Source organism: Mus caroli, unplaced genomic scaffold, assembly GCF_978045245.1.
Source record: "Mus caroli unplaced genomic scaffold, Mus_caroli_1 scaffold_3, whole genome shotgun sequence".
Lineage (NCBI taxonomy): Eukaryota > Metazoa > Chordata > Mammalia > Rodentia > Muridae > Mus > Mus caroli.
In genome coordinates, this window is record NW_028227258.1 from 73,658,603 (window position 1) to 73,672,905 (window position 14,303).

The 14,303-nt window shown below is 50.3% G+C and overlaps 2 protein-coding genes across 3 annotated transcripts; one reads left to right on the forward strand and one right to left on the reverse strand.

Annotated features, from left to right (window-relative positions):
* Positions 1-1,694: 1,694 nt before the first annotated feature.
* Tmem79 (transmembrane protein 79) lies at positions 1,695-7,825 on the forward strand. 2 transcript variants are annotated; one of them, XM_021158512.3, is made up of 4 exons: positions 1,695-1,793; positions 2,494-3,284; positions 3,509-3,722; positions 6,610-7,825. In XM_021158512.3, the coding sequence occupies exons 2-4, from the start codon at positions 2,537-2,539 to the stop codon at positions 6,821-6,823; spliced, it is 1,176 nt and encodes a 391-aa protein (XP_021014171.1). In that variant the 5' UTR covers positions 1,695-1,793; positions 2,494-2,536; the 3' UTR covers positions 6,824-7,825. The 2 variants fall into 2 exon arrangements, with proteins under 2 accessions (XP_021014171.1, XP_029330897.1); XM_029475037.2 differs by lacking the exon at positions 1,695-1,793 and adding an exon at positions 1,867-1,972.
* A 53-nt stretch (positions 7,826-7,878) lies between these two features.
* Glmp (glycosylated lysosomal membrane protein) lies at positions 7,879-11,530 on the reverse strand. The gene is made up of 6 exons (XM_021158511.2): positions 11,375-11,530; positions 10,645-10,899; positions 10,263-10,460; positions 9,946-10,164; positions 8,414-8,670; positions 7,879-8,324 (listed from the first exon to the last, which is right to left on the reverse strand). The coding sequence occupies exons 1-6, from the start codon at positions 11,492-11,494 to the stop codon at positions 8,159-8,161; spliced, it is 1,215 nt and encodes a 404-aa protein (XP_021014170.1). The 5' UTR covers positions 11,495-11,530; the 3' UTR covers positions 7,879-8,158.
* Between the last annotated feature and the right edge of the window lie 2,773 nt (positions 11,531-14,303).

The following is a 14,303-nucleotide window of genomic DNA, read 5'->3' on the forward strand; positions in this document are numbered from 1 at the left end:
TATTGCCACAGATGTAGAGAAACCGGGCGTTCTAGCGCAGGCTCATCCGCCTAGCTCTTCCGAGGGCAGCCTGCAGCGAGTTCCCACCCGGCTACGTGCAGAGACCCTGTCTCAAGTTTAAAAAGAGCGCGCTGGCGAGATGACTCAGCGGCTAAAGGTGCTTGCGACCAACCTGAGCTCGACCCCTGGAGCCCGCGTGGTATAAGGTGAATCGACTCCAGCAGGTTGGCCTGAACTTCACACGCGAGCTCCGTGTCACGCTCCCTAACCCCCCAAATAAAATGAATTGTAAAAAAAAGTTTCCAGGGGAAAAGGAAAGAGACCGTAGAGTGCAAAGCTCGCCATGGGACAGCTAGGTGCTGGAGAAGTGACTACCCACATGGCAGCTCACAACCATCTGTAACTCCAGCTCCAGGGGGTCCGAAACCCTCATACAGACATGTTTAGAGGCAAAACGCCAAAGTGCATAAAATAATAAAACGAATGGGCCAGCTATCATTGAGTCAGAAATCTGTTGCAGAAGAGGGGCAGCGAAAAGATTTTAAGATCCGGAGGTAGTGGAGATGTGCATTGAAACAGTATTTGCCAGACAAGACAGTGCTGTCACACACAGGAGCTCACCCGGGATGGCATGCACAAGGTCAAGTCAGCCGCCAAAATCCCAGCGCGCATGAGGGAAGGCTCCTGAAGTTTTTTTTTTGGTTTTTTGAGACAGGGTTTCTCTGTGTAGCCCTGGCTGTCCTGGAACTCACTTTGTAGACCAGGCTGGCCTAGAACTCAGAAATCCGCCTGTCTCTGCCTCCCGAGTGCTGGGATTAAAGGCACGCGCCACCACGCCCGGCTGAAGTTTGTTTTTTAAAGGAATTCCTCCCCAGAGACTTATTTATTTTCTCTGTACATTTGTGGGTGCATACATACAACATACACGTGGCCAGAGAACTTGAGAGAGTCAGTTTTCTTTTAAAGTGTGGTTCTCTGGGGAATCAGACTCAGGTAGTCAGGCTTGATGAGCCATCTTGTCAGCCCTATTGTTTTCCTAACTATAAGCCGGATCTTTGGGGTCTCTCTCTCTCTTCCACTGGGTTTCAGCTTCAGAGTCACCTTAAAAAGGCTCTCACTACTGAAATTCTCCTACTGGTTTGGTGTGAACTTTAATGTCTGTTACCTGAACAGCTAGAAACCTTGTCACTTTGTTCTTTTCTGTACTTGTGCCTAGACTAGCACTTTTTTTGTTTGTTGGAGTGTGTTGTGTGTGTGTGTCTGTGAGAGAGTGTGTGTGTGTGTCTCTCTACATAACTCTGACTGCTGGACCAGCCTAGTTTCAGACTCAGAGATCTGCCTGCCTCTGCCTCATGTGCTGGGATTAAAGGCTTGTACCACCACAGAAATAGTGCCTCATTAATAATAGATACTCAATAAACATTTACTGGATGAACAAACTTGCAGTGTCATCTTTTAGCCAATTTACTCTTGAGCACCCTTTGAACACAAACCCACTTTTATACCCTGATGCTTCCCTGAGCTGGAAGCTCTTACTGTTCTCAGAATACATTAAGTTCACACCTCTGTGCCCAGCTGCACCCTTACTTTCAAAAAGGATGACGTCCTCCTGTAGAGTCCTTCCAGTAGGCAGATTCTGTAGGGCAGGGCCTGCGCCTTTAATCTGGGCCCCACCCGCTCTGGTCAGACAGGTTTGGAGACACAGGCAAGGGAGGAAAACTGGGAAATACTTGCAGAGCCAGCCAGGAGCTAGGCAGCTTTCCGGAGATCCTCCACCTCTTTGCAGATGGAAAGTAAGAGGGTATCATGGGTCCAAAGGGCAGGGGTAGGAGGGGCCCGAGAGATGAACGAAGGGAGCCCAATCCAGAAGCAGTGAGCTGGAGGGTGGCAGGGGAGGAAAGACAAGAGGAAGGCTTGGGAACGGCCACGCTAGAGCTGGGAGTCTGAGTGGAGCCCAGCCCAGCTGAACCGGGTGAGACTGGCAAGGGGGAGAGTTCAGAAAATGACCGACTCCTGGAATGGAGACTGGAACCGAGATCTGGTGTCGAGTTCCTGGAGGGACCTGCAGGGCAAAGGGCAGGTGGAAGGAAGGGCGAAGGGCCAGTTTCTCTATCTATAGGGTGATCCTTGGCTGTAGAGAAACTCCGCCTAGTCCTAGACACCTCAGCCTCCCATTCCAAAGCCAGGGTGGCCAAAAATCCGGGAGTTTTAGTGGAGAGAGTAGAAAGCAGGTGTGGGTATAGACTGGCCACACCTGCCTCCGCTTGTGCCCCCTGACTCACCCTTGTCCTGCTGGATGACATTTATTTTGAAAGGGATCCTCCATTTCGCTCCTCTGATGCCCGCCCGCCCCTCTGTTTCAACACCTTCCTCCCCACAGTGTTCTCCCTAGAGTCCCATGAGGCCAGCTGCTCTGGGGAATTCTAGGTCTGAGAAACTGTCCTGGGGCCAGAAAACAAGGTATTCTCACAGAACTTCCCCCACTCCCTATAGGATGACATCGCCCTGTGGTAGCCCTCAGAACTGAAGCCTCACAATGACAGAACCGGAGACACTGGCCCTGCTGGACATGAAGGAACCCGAGACTCCAGAGAAGAGCCCACCGCAGGCTTTAGTCCTGCAGTCAGAGGAAGAAGGTGGGACTGAGTCCCCTGGAACTGAGTCGCTCAGAGTGGGGTCTTCAGCAGGGTCTCCTATAGTCAGAGAGGGGCCTGAGGATGGTCCAGACAGCACAATAAGTGAGGCTGCCACTTTACCCTGGGGAACTGACCCCCATCCTACCGCCCCACTTCCGGATCCCCCGGGCTGGCGAGATATTGAACCAGAGCCCCTAGAGTCAGAGGCACCTACTAAGTCGGAGGAGCCATTCAAAGAGGATGCCAACCTGCTCCCCGAGAAGACAGTTAGGGCCTTCGTGCCCATTGACCTACAGTGCATCGAGCGGAAGCCACAGGAGGAGCGCATCATGCATCGCGAGGCTGGACCAGGCGAGCTCAGGAATTTCCTGCCAGCCCGACTCAGCCACCCTGAGCCCCCAGAGCGCAAGTGGGCTGAGGCCGTGGTGAGACCCCCTGGCCGGTCCTGCGGGGGCTGTGGAAGCTGTGGAGGCCGTGAGGCACTGAGAGCTGTCGCCTCGGTGGTGGCGGCCCTCATCTTCTTCCCCTGTCTGCTGTACGGAGCATATGCTTTCCTGCCTTTCGATGCCCCGAGGCTGCCCACCATGAGCTCCCGCTTGGTCTACACCCTTCGCTGTGGGGTCTTTGCCACCTTCCCCATCGTGCTCGGTGAGTCTGGCCCCGTGGAAGTGGATTACAGAGCTTTCGACTGGATGGTTTCTCTTCATTCTGCTGGAACCACTTAGGGTATCCCGAACCTGCCACTCTCTGTCCCCTCTTCTCCAGGAAGCTCTTGTGTCCACTCTGTAGCCCCGACCCAAAGAGCTATCTTCTGAGAAACCCATCCCAACCTTCCTGCCTTTTCCTGATCCCATTGCTTCCCCTCTTGCTAGGGCTCCTTGTGTACGGGCTGAGCCTATTGTGCTTTTCTGCACTTCGGCCCTTCGGCGAGCCGAGGCGGGAAGTGGAGATCCACCGGCAGTACGTGGCCCAGTCTGTGCAGCTCTTCATCCTCTACTTCTTTAACCTGGCTGTGCTTTCCACCTATCTGCCCCAGGACACCCTCAAGCTGCTCCCGCTACTCACCGGTCTCTTTGCCATATCTCGGTGAGTCGGGCCGGGGCTGGGGTGGCCATGGCTGGGTTGGCCATGGCTGGGGTAGGCATGAGGAAGGCACGATTCCAGATCCTCCAGGGAGCTGAAGGTCTGCAAACCTGAGGTCCGGGATGGGAGTCGGGGTGGGGTGTTTCTGGATGTGCACCAGGCAGTGATGAGCCTGCTGTCTGTTGAGCTACACTGGGTAGCAGTTGGTCTCAGAGCCATGGCAATGGGGAGCTTTTGACTTACGTATTTTTTAGTACAGTGTTGAATCCATTGCCTCGCGCATCTAAGCCTAGCCCCGCGTACTCTAACCTCATTTGTCATTTAGTGTGTTCACTGAAGCTACTCTATCTGAAACTCTCCATCCAAATAGCTTTAAGAATTGGCCTCTAGCCGGGCGTGGTGGCTCACGCCTTTGGTCCCAGCCCTTGGGTGGCAGAGGCAGGTGGATTTCTGAGTTCGAGGCCAGCCTGGTCTACAAAGTGAGTTCCAGGACAGCCAGGGCTACACAGAGAAACCCTGTCTTGAAAAGAAAAGAGAGAGAGAGAGAGAGAGAGAGAGAGAGAGAGAGAGAGAGAGAGAAAAGAATTGGCCTCTAGCTGATCACCAAATGTGGAGTGTTTTCTGTTTTATTTTGTTTGAGACAGTCACCATCTCATGCAGCCTGGACACAAGCTCTTGGCTATCCTCCTGTCTCAGCCTCTCAAGTGCTAGGATCCCCACCACACCCCTTTCCAGTTTTAAGAGTCCTAATGGCTAGGAAGTTCTTCCTTCGTGCTAGAAACAGCCCTAAAGCTGATGGAGTAACTTGCTCAGGCCTGTGATCCCAGTATTTGGGAAGCTGAGGCAGGAGGGTTGTCAAGAGTTCATGCCAGCCTGAGCTGCGTAGTGAGTCCCAGGTCAGCCAGCACAACACAACCATGACCTCGTAAAAAAAAAAAAAAAAAAAAAAAAGCCGGAGCATTGTTGGCAGAAGCAGGCAGATTTCTAAGTTCGAGGCCAGCCTGGTCTACAGAGTGAGTTCCAGGACAGCCAGGGCTACACAGAGAAACCCTGTCTCGGAAAAAAATATATATTAAAAAAAAAAAGAAGAAAGAAAAGAAACGAAACGAAAATAAAAGAAAAGAAAGGAAAAGAAAGAAGGAAGGAAGGAAGGAAAGAAGGAAAGAAGGAAGGAAGAAACAATTGGATGGATTGCCCCGACCCTGCCCTTCGTGATTCCGACAATGGACTACACCGTCCAGTTCCTGCACTTAAACAGCTCCCTCTAGTGGCTGAATGGCTCTGATACCGTTGCTCTCTGGTTGGGAATCGGCTTGTCTGCCAGCAGAGCCTTGGTTAAGAGCACTGGCCTCTCCACCCAGAGGCCAGTTCACTCTCACTGAGGTCTCCTTCCCCCACCCCCACCCCACTTTTTTTTTTTTATATGATTTGAAGTCATCAAAGAATTTTATTTATTTATTTTTTTAAATTTTATTATAAAATACATAAGTAATAAAATTTATAAGTACACTGTAGCTGTCGTCAGACGCTCCAGAAGAGGGCATCAGATTTATGGGTGGTTGTGAGCCACTATGTAGTTGCTGGGATTTGAACTCATGACCTCTGGAAAAGCTGTCACTGCTCTTAACCACTGAGCCATCTCTCCAGCCCCCAATGAATTTTATTTTATCTCATTGAGACAGGATCTCAATCAGACCCACACTGGCCTGAAAATATGTAAATCAGTCTCCTCTCAAACTCTCAGCAATCTTCCGGCCTCAGACTACTGAATATTGAAAGTGAGCTGTTTGTTTTGTTTTGTTTTGTTTTGTTTTGTTTTGTTTTGTGACAGGGACTTTACATAGCCCTGGCTGTCCTGGAACGCACTGTGTAGACCAGGATGGCCTCAGACTCACAGATCTGCCTGCCTTTGATTCCTGAGTGCTAGGATTAAAAGCCTGTGCTGCCGCACCTAGCAGGATCTTGGTTTCTTTATCTGCAAAGGGTAAATACAGGACACAGTGGAGCTAAGAATTAGAATGGAGCCTGGTGTGCAGGCCTGGGGTCCCTGACAGTGCTGTATTCAGGCAGGAGACCCCCCCCCCCAACATGTTGCCATTCCAGGGCAACACAGTGAGACTCTGACTCAAATACCAACTACAAAGTAACAAGCAAAACAGCTGAGAGTAAGGGGAGACACTGAGTTAGGGATGCAGTTCAGTTACTGGAGTCCATGCCTAGCATATGGAAGGCATGAGCCTCAGTTCCCAGCACTGCTGGTAGAGGCCCCGTTAACCCCTTCACTTGGGAGGAAAACGGCAGGTCTAGGGGAGCTGGTGATATAGCTCAGCTTTGTGAAGCCCTGAACCACCACACATTACTTTTTGTCAGTATCTCCAAAACGGAGATGACTCAAGAAACCGTAGCACTGGATGCCTAGGGTGGGGGCTGAGGAGAGGTGCGAAATAGAAAAGGGGGAGACAATATCAAAGTTGAATCCTCATTTCACTCTCTATCACATAAATGAACATTTAATTGTAATTTAATTCAATATGAAATTAAGTTTTGCCAACTTAAATTTTAAATAGTAAGTAGAAGACAGGAGGAGTCTCACTTCAGCCGGGCGGTGGTGGGGCACGCCTTTAATCCAGCACTTGGGAGGCAGAGGCAGGCGGATCTCTAAGTTCGAGGCCAGCCTGGTCTACAGAGTGAGTTTCAGGACAGCCAGGGCTACACAGAGAAACCCTGTATGGGGGTGGTGGGGGTGGGAGAGTCTCACTTCAGAGAGATGTGGGAAAGCAGATATCAGGGACATACATATAAACTGGGTGTTTGGAGTAGTATCGGCGTTGGCAACCCTTCCCGTCTAGTCTCCCACTGTCCGCTCTTGACTCTTGTACTGTTTCCACAGGCTGATATACTGGTTGACCTTTGCTGTGGGCCGCTCCTTCCGAGGCTTTGGCTATGGCCTGACTTTCCTGCCACTCTTGGCCATGCTGGTGTGGAACCTCTATTACATGTTCGTGGTGGAGCCAGAGCGCATGCTCACTGCCTCGGAGAGCCGCTTGGACTACCCTGACCATGTCCGGTCTGTTTCCGACTACAGGCCCCGCTCATGGGGCTGAGCCACCTAGAGCTGCGCAGGGGGCTTTCGGCACTTCCCTGGAACAGTTGCAGGCCTGGCCTTTGCCCAGGCAATGGACCTTTGATGCAAGGAACCTTGCTACTTCCCACTGGGGCCCCCAATATCCCTACTCTCTCCTAGTTGCTGCTTTACCCAAGGAAGCGACTGGAGAAGCACACTTCCTTCTTGGGCAGCTTCCCACCATGGCACAGGAGCTATGGTGGGATGGTCATCTCACTCCCTAGCTTCCTGTGGGTCAGGAGTGCAGAGCCACAGCCCACCCTGAACTGTCTGTGCCAGTGAGCGCCAAGGAGAAGGAAAACCTGCCTTAGCCTGGGGGTAGAAGTTGATGTCACGTCAGATAGTTGGTGAAGACCTTTCTAGGGGGTCTGGTTCTGGACCCGCTACCACTGGCCTCAAGCCTCTTTTGCCTCAGTCAAGACTGTTATTATGTAGCTGTTGTCTTTCCTGTCCCAACCTACATGGGTCTCTGTAACATTCCACTATTCACACTTCCAAGGAGTCCCACTGTCAGGGGAGCGGGGCATTGAGCTAAAATCTCCAAAAGAACTGTGTGTGAACTCACATGGTGGCTAGGAAGGCAGAGGCCCTCAGCCCAGCATATAGCTGTATGTAATAAATCACTGCCAGGCTCCTGCGGCTCCTTCATTCTGCTCCTCCCCCCACCCTCAGGCACAAGTTACCTCCTAGCATCAAGGGATGGACTGGGGAGAATTGGGCCCTCAAAGAGAAACTAACTGCCTTCCAAGCCTCTCTCTCTGTCTTCCTGTTTGTTGAAACCATCCCAAAGCAGCCCAACAGCACTCACACGTTAAGAGATTGGATCTAGGCTGGAGAGCTGGCTCAGCCAGTCAGAAGACTTGCTGCTCTTGCAGAGGACTCTGGTTCAGTTCCCTGTACCCACCTGGTGGGTTACGGTTCCATGGGATCTAGTGCCCTCCCCCACCCCGCACTGCACATCCATACAAACAAAAGACTTACAAATACATAATAAAATACATACATCTCATTTAAAAATAAGAGAGACTGGAAATCTTGTATGGGGTAAAATGTCTATTTCATGCCCCTTAGGGCAGCCAACAGTCACTCATGTAGGCCTTCAAGTTTCATCCACAGGAAACGGGAGTGTGGGAACCCGTGAGCGTGGCCTCTCCGTGGGTTTGGAAAGACAACTTACTGGGAGCCCCCCAGTAGGTTGAGGCTGGCTTCTGAGGTTCTGCAGAAAAGCAGATCATGACACTGGCCACCCACCCTCTGACAGTCTGAGGCATAGCAGGGCAGATGTGGCTCTGCCCTTCCCTCTGGAGAGTGGGTTTCAGTTTATGGACTGGTACTCAGAATGCCGCCTGTGGCGCAACAGCAGAAATAGGCCTCCCCCCAGGAACATGAGTCCTGGGGCTCCCAGGGCCACCGCCATGATTCCAAGGACTAGTGGAGAGAAGACATCCACCGGAGGGAAGCCCATGCCCAGAAGCATTGACCTAGAGCAAGAAGGTTTAAAAAGCAAGCTTAGGAAGGCGGGCTGAGCGGCTCAGCCTTTCTCCACTTTGACCAAACCCTTAGTTCTTACCAGCAAAGGTAGTATTGGTCCCAGTAGCCAGGGCCCGTGGGAGCCCCAAAGGTCAGATTGAAGGCACAGAAGTTGTTCTGGGACCCAAAGAAGCCTTGAACAATTGGTGAATGAGGGAGAGATGATGCCAAGGTGGAGTGAAGAGTGGAAGCCTGGCAGGGGAGGGCTGATTCTCGGGCCCGCTCCTCCTCAGAGAAAGCCACTGGTCGCCATTGCATGAAGCCAGATGGAGAAGAGCCCCATAACAGCTGGTTCAGCTGGAGAGACAAGCAAAGGAGGCAGGGTGAGGCGGACCAACCTGTACCAACACCTCTGCTTCCCCAGCTCTCCCAGATGGCATGTCAGCAGTACAGACAATAGGTCACCAAGAGTCCACAGTACTAAGTGTAGTTGTAGAACTGACATGCTAGATGTAGGAGGTCCGGTCTCCCCTCCACAGAGAGAAACTGACATGAACAGAGCTGCAGCCATTCAGCGCTTGCTCCCTCTGGGCCCCAGGTTAAGGAGCATCCTAGCTGAACATCTTGGAAGCACTTGTTTTGTCTGCTTCCTTGGAGGGCACAGATGGCAGGCAATAGACTAGTGCAACCCTACACTAAAAGGAGCCAGAGAAAGTGTTGTTAAATAAGAAACCCGGACCATAGCTGGGCGTGGTGGCGCACGCCTTTAATCCCAGCACTCGGGAGGCAGAGGCAGGCGGATTTCTGAGTTCGAGGCCAGCCTGGTCTACAAAGTGAGTTCCAGGACAGCCAAGGCTACACAGAGAAACCCTGTCTCGAAAAAACAAAAAAAAAAAAACAAAAACAAAAAAAAAAAAGGGCTATACAGAGAAACCCTGTCTCAAAAAAAGAAAAAAAGAAACCCGGACCATATGCGGCAGTGCATGGGCATTTAATCCCAGCTCTCAGGAGGCAGAAGCAGATGAACCTTTCTGAGTTCAAGGACAGCCTGGTCTCCATAGCAAGAGTTCTAGGTCAGCCAGCCAGGGATACTTAGGGAGACCCTGTCTCAACAAACAAACAGAAAACCCTTTTAAAAATGGGTGTTGTGGTGGCTTTTGTGATGGCTCAGTGCTGAGAACTTGCTGCTCTTGTAGAAAACCCAAATTCAGTTCCTAGCACCCATGCCAGGAGGCTCACAGCCATTTGTAATTCCAGCTCCAGGGTATCTGAACCCTCTTCTTGCCTCCATAGGAACCTGTATACACATGCACCCAAATACACACACATAAAAAACAAATCTTTTAGGGCTAGAGAGATGGCTCAGCAGTTAAGAGCACTGGCTGTGCTTCCAGAGGACCTGGGTTCAATTCCCAGCACCCACACAGTGGCTCACAACTGACTGTAGCTCTAGTTCCGGGGGATTTGGCACCTTCACAGACATACATGCACATAAAATGAAAATAAATAAATCCTTCAAAAACCCAACACACAGTCTTTTTTAACAATAGTAAGTGGTTGGTGGATTTTCTGGGCTGGTAGCGGGATCCCACTTTACATTCCCACCCATCTATCTCGCACTGGTGACCTGACCTGGAAGACGGCAGGTGCATATTCATCATCGATGGAGTTCCGTTCGTTCACTGAGGGGCAGTCAGGGCCCTGTCCCAAGGTGGCTACCTCTAGACCAAATAGGGAATGGTTTCCGCGAGGAGAAGCTCCAACCAGGGCTACTTCTAACTGGCAGACATCTGCTGTGTGCAGGAGGCGAGGGGGCTGAGTAGGTCGACCAGATCTAGAAAAGGCTTGGACCTTGGAAGGAGAAGGAAGCCATGTGGGGAGAATGGAGCTTGAGGGATAGATGCTCCCATCCTCATCAGTCATTTCCAGTTCCTTCCCCATAGCCTCACCTTGAAGGTCAGGCTGCCATTGGCGAATGCTCCAGTAGGATCATCTACAGGGCGGCCTTGAAAAACGGCGCTCAGGGTGGCAAGATCCAACGAGTTGGTGATATTGTTCCAGGAGAACTTGGCCAAGGAGTACGGAGGGTATGGCTTTCCTGGAGGCTGTGCCCCCTCGGACGCATTGGTGCTGTCAAACTCAAGCAGCTGGGGACAGGGTAGAGTGGAAGAGGCTTGCCTCCCTCTGGCTTTCTCTTGAATATCCCTCCCAGTCACCCCACCCAAAACTGCATTCACTTCACCCACCCTGGGCTAAACCCGTCCCTCGCCCTGGGGGGTGGGATGGATTCTCTTCTTGTGCTCTTCTCTCTGAGCTCCTTCAGACCCTCACCCTGGTGAAGATGAGAGCAGAAGAAAACTGGATGCTGTTCTTGGGGAGCACCATCAGGGCCCCAGCAGGATCGGGAGACAGCAGGAGACTCCAGTTGACCCTCAGGACACTCTGAGTGGTGTTAGTGGCCACCAGCACCACAGCTGGAGGCCCCAGGCTGCTCCACACATAGTGCAGGGTAGAATTGCTGCCCACTGCCCGTATATGAAGCAGGTTCTGTGGATTTGGCCAGCCGGAAATAACCTCCATAGATACCTGGAACAGGGGGTAGTGGGGCGGAAGGAGCAAGATCAGGTATGCTCACAGGCAAAGCGGCAGCTTGGAGGTGGAGGACAGGACCTGGGCAATGCCAGGATTGGCAAGGGCTCTTGAGGACCCAGCAAGAGGGAAGTGTAGAAACTGAGGGGAACTTGGAACCAGGGGCAGATGTAGGGTTGAGAAGATAGGGTGGATCCAGGATTACTCAGAGGGCTCAGAGCTTTTTAAGTCCCCAAACTTGCCTGTTCCAGGGCTACAATGTCTGAGCCATGGCTTAGACATCGTCAGAAAGCAGGACGCAGTCATGCCTGACCCCTCCACAATTCTTCCAATCACTCCTGGCTCCACACTGAGCAATCTGGGTTGTTATCTCTCTTGCATCCACCTTCCACCCCTGTTGTCCCAGATTCCGGTCGTCCTAGAAAGGTAGGATTTCCGGAAACCTCTATTACTTCGGTTCCAGAGCCCTTACCTGGCGAGTCTCTTCTCCCTGCAGGCCAAATGGAGCTGAACACACAAGTAGACTCAAAAGGAGCCATGGGGTTGGGGCACAGGGGACCCAGCCCCAGTGAGGTCCCCAACAGCGAAACATACAGCCACAGCTAGCTAAACTCAGCGGAAGAGCCTCAGAGTCACATGACTCCCTTCCTGCTGATCCCTTTAGAGGGCGGGCCAACAAAGTTCTTAAAGGGACCGCTTCCATTAACCCAGATCTCAGTTTAAATTGGACTAGCCTCCGGAAAACTCAAGGTGAACAGGTATTTTATCATCAACAGGTTGGCCTAGGCATCCTAGACTAGCCGTGCAAACATACTCCTGCCTTTCCTCACACACCCTACCGGCCCCACCCACATCACATCTGGTGAATAAACCCAGATTAAAATTTCCACGCAATTTAACAGAGTAATCTGTATGTTACTGCTCTGTGGTAGAAAGATATAGAGAGGGCTGGAGAGATAGCTCAGTGGTTAAGAGCACCAACTGCTTTTCCGAAGGTCCTGAGTTCCAATCCCACAACCACATGGTGGCTCACAACCATCCGTAATGAGATTTGATGCCCTCTTCTGGTGCAGCTGAAGACAACTACAGTGTACTTAGATATAATAAAAAAATAAAACCTAAAAAACAAAACAAAACAGAAAGATATAGAGAGGGATTGGATATAAAAGAACCCTTGGGGGTCAGCAAGATGCCTCAGTGTTTGTCCTAAACTGGACATGAGTTGGATATTCAGGACCAACACGGTAGAAGGAGAAAAACAATTGCCAGAAGCTGTAACCCGATTTACACATGCATTCTGTGCATTGCCCACATAAAACAAGTACAATAAAATGTAAAAGAGTGCCGGGCGATGGTGGCGCACACCTTTGATCCCAGCACTTGGAAGGCAGAGGCAGGCGGATTTCTGAGTTTGAGACCAGCCTGGTCTACAAAGTGAGTGCTAGGACACCAGGGCTACACAGAGAAGCCCTGTCTTGAAAAAACAAAAACACAACAAACAAAAAAAGTAAAAGAATAATATAAGAATCCTAGTAGGCATGGTAGTCTCAGAAAACAGAACCAAACAGGAACGGAGGCTTGCTTCTGCAATCCCATCTTTTGAAAGACTGAAGGAGGAGGAACACCATGGGTTTGAGGCTGGCCTGGATTACTGAGCCAACTCCAGCTAGAAGGAAAAACTGCCTTAAAAAAAGAAGTCAAACAAAAAAAGGCTAGGGATGGAGCTCAGCAGCTGGGGTGCGTGCTTAGTACACATGACATCATGGGTTCAAAATATTCAGCATAGCACCATAGACCACCAGGAAAGGGGACCAAGACACCCTAATCCCAGCCAAGAGGTGGGAGGAGGAGGATCAGAAATTCAAGGTGTGGGGCATGAGATGTTCAGCAGGTAAATACATTTCATTTATTAGATTACCAAGTAGGCAGGGAGGGTCTCATTATGCAACCCTGGCTGTCCAGGAACTCTTTATACATAGCAGGCTGGCCTTGAACTATTAAAGATCCACCTGTCTGCCTCTACCTCCTTTGTGCTGGAATTAAAGGCATGAGCACCAAAACCAGCCTGTTTTTCCTAAAATCTTAATTATAACATGTAAGGTATTTTGCCTGCATGTCTGTCTGTGCCCGGTGTCCTCAGAGACTAGAAGAGGATGTCAGATCCCCTGAGGCTGGAGTTACAGGTGGCTGTGAGCCACAATGGAGATGATGGGAATCAAATCTTGGGTCCTCTGGAAGAACAGTCAGTGCTCTTAATTACTGAGCATTTTCTCCGGCTCCAACTTAAATCTGTTAGACTAATACACAGTACAAATTTGAACCAGGTATTCTGGCACAAGCCTTTAATCCTAGCTACCCAGGGCTACATAGACGACCTTGTTTAAAAAAAAAAATCAGAATTACTTACATGATAATGTTAAGCAAGTGCTTTAACAGAGCTTATACACCCACCTACTTAGAGACATGGTTCTCTATGTAGCCCAGTCCTGACTTGCTCTGCAGACCAGGCTGTCCTTTCAGAGATCTGCCTGCTGCTGTCTCCAGAGTGCTGGATTACAGGCATATGACACCACCTAGGCCAGTCTTTGTTCTTTTAGTATAGAATAGTTTATTCAGGGCATGGGGAGGGAAGTTAAGAGGGTAATAGAGGCAGAGAAAGGCAGAGAAAGGCAGAGAGAGAGAGAGAGAGAGAGAAGTAGAGGCATCCATGACCACATGGAGGGAGGGGGTAAGGTAATGGGGAGAGAGGGGGAGCAAGAGGGCAGAGGCAAGATTAAGAGCCAGTTTTTTTTTTTTTTTAAGATTTATTTATTTATTTATTATATGTAAGTACACTGTAGCTGTCTTCAAATACTCCAGAAGGAGTCAGATCTCGTTATGGATGGTTGTGAGTTGCTGGAATTTGAACTCTGGACCTTTGGAAGAGCAGTCGGGTACTCTTATCCACTGAGCCATCTCACCAGCCCGTTTTTGTTCTTGAAACCAGGTTTTATATGTAACTCAGCCTTCTAATTGCTGGGATTACAAATTACTTTGTGAACAACAAAGTAAGTGACAGGAATTGAGGGAAGAGCAACCAGTATATGTATTAAACTTAAAAAAAAAGTTTATGTCTGGATATGAGCATGTGTTTGGGTACCTAAAGAAACCAGAAGATGGTATCCGATTCCTTGGAACTGTAAGCTACAGTGGGTGTTGGGAACTGAATATGGGTCCTTTGGAAGAGCACTGAGCTATCTCTGCAATACCCTGCTGCTCTGCCTGGAACTCTTATCAATTTAGCCAAGTGCTGGGATTAAAGGTGTACACTAACATGCCTGGCTCTTACATGCTAGATCATATTCACCTCTGAGATTTATCAATTATATTCACCTATTTGAGAACTCATTTCCATATCATGG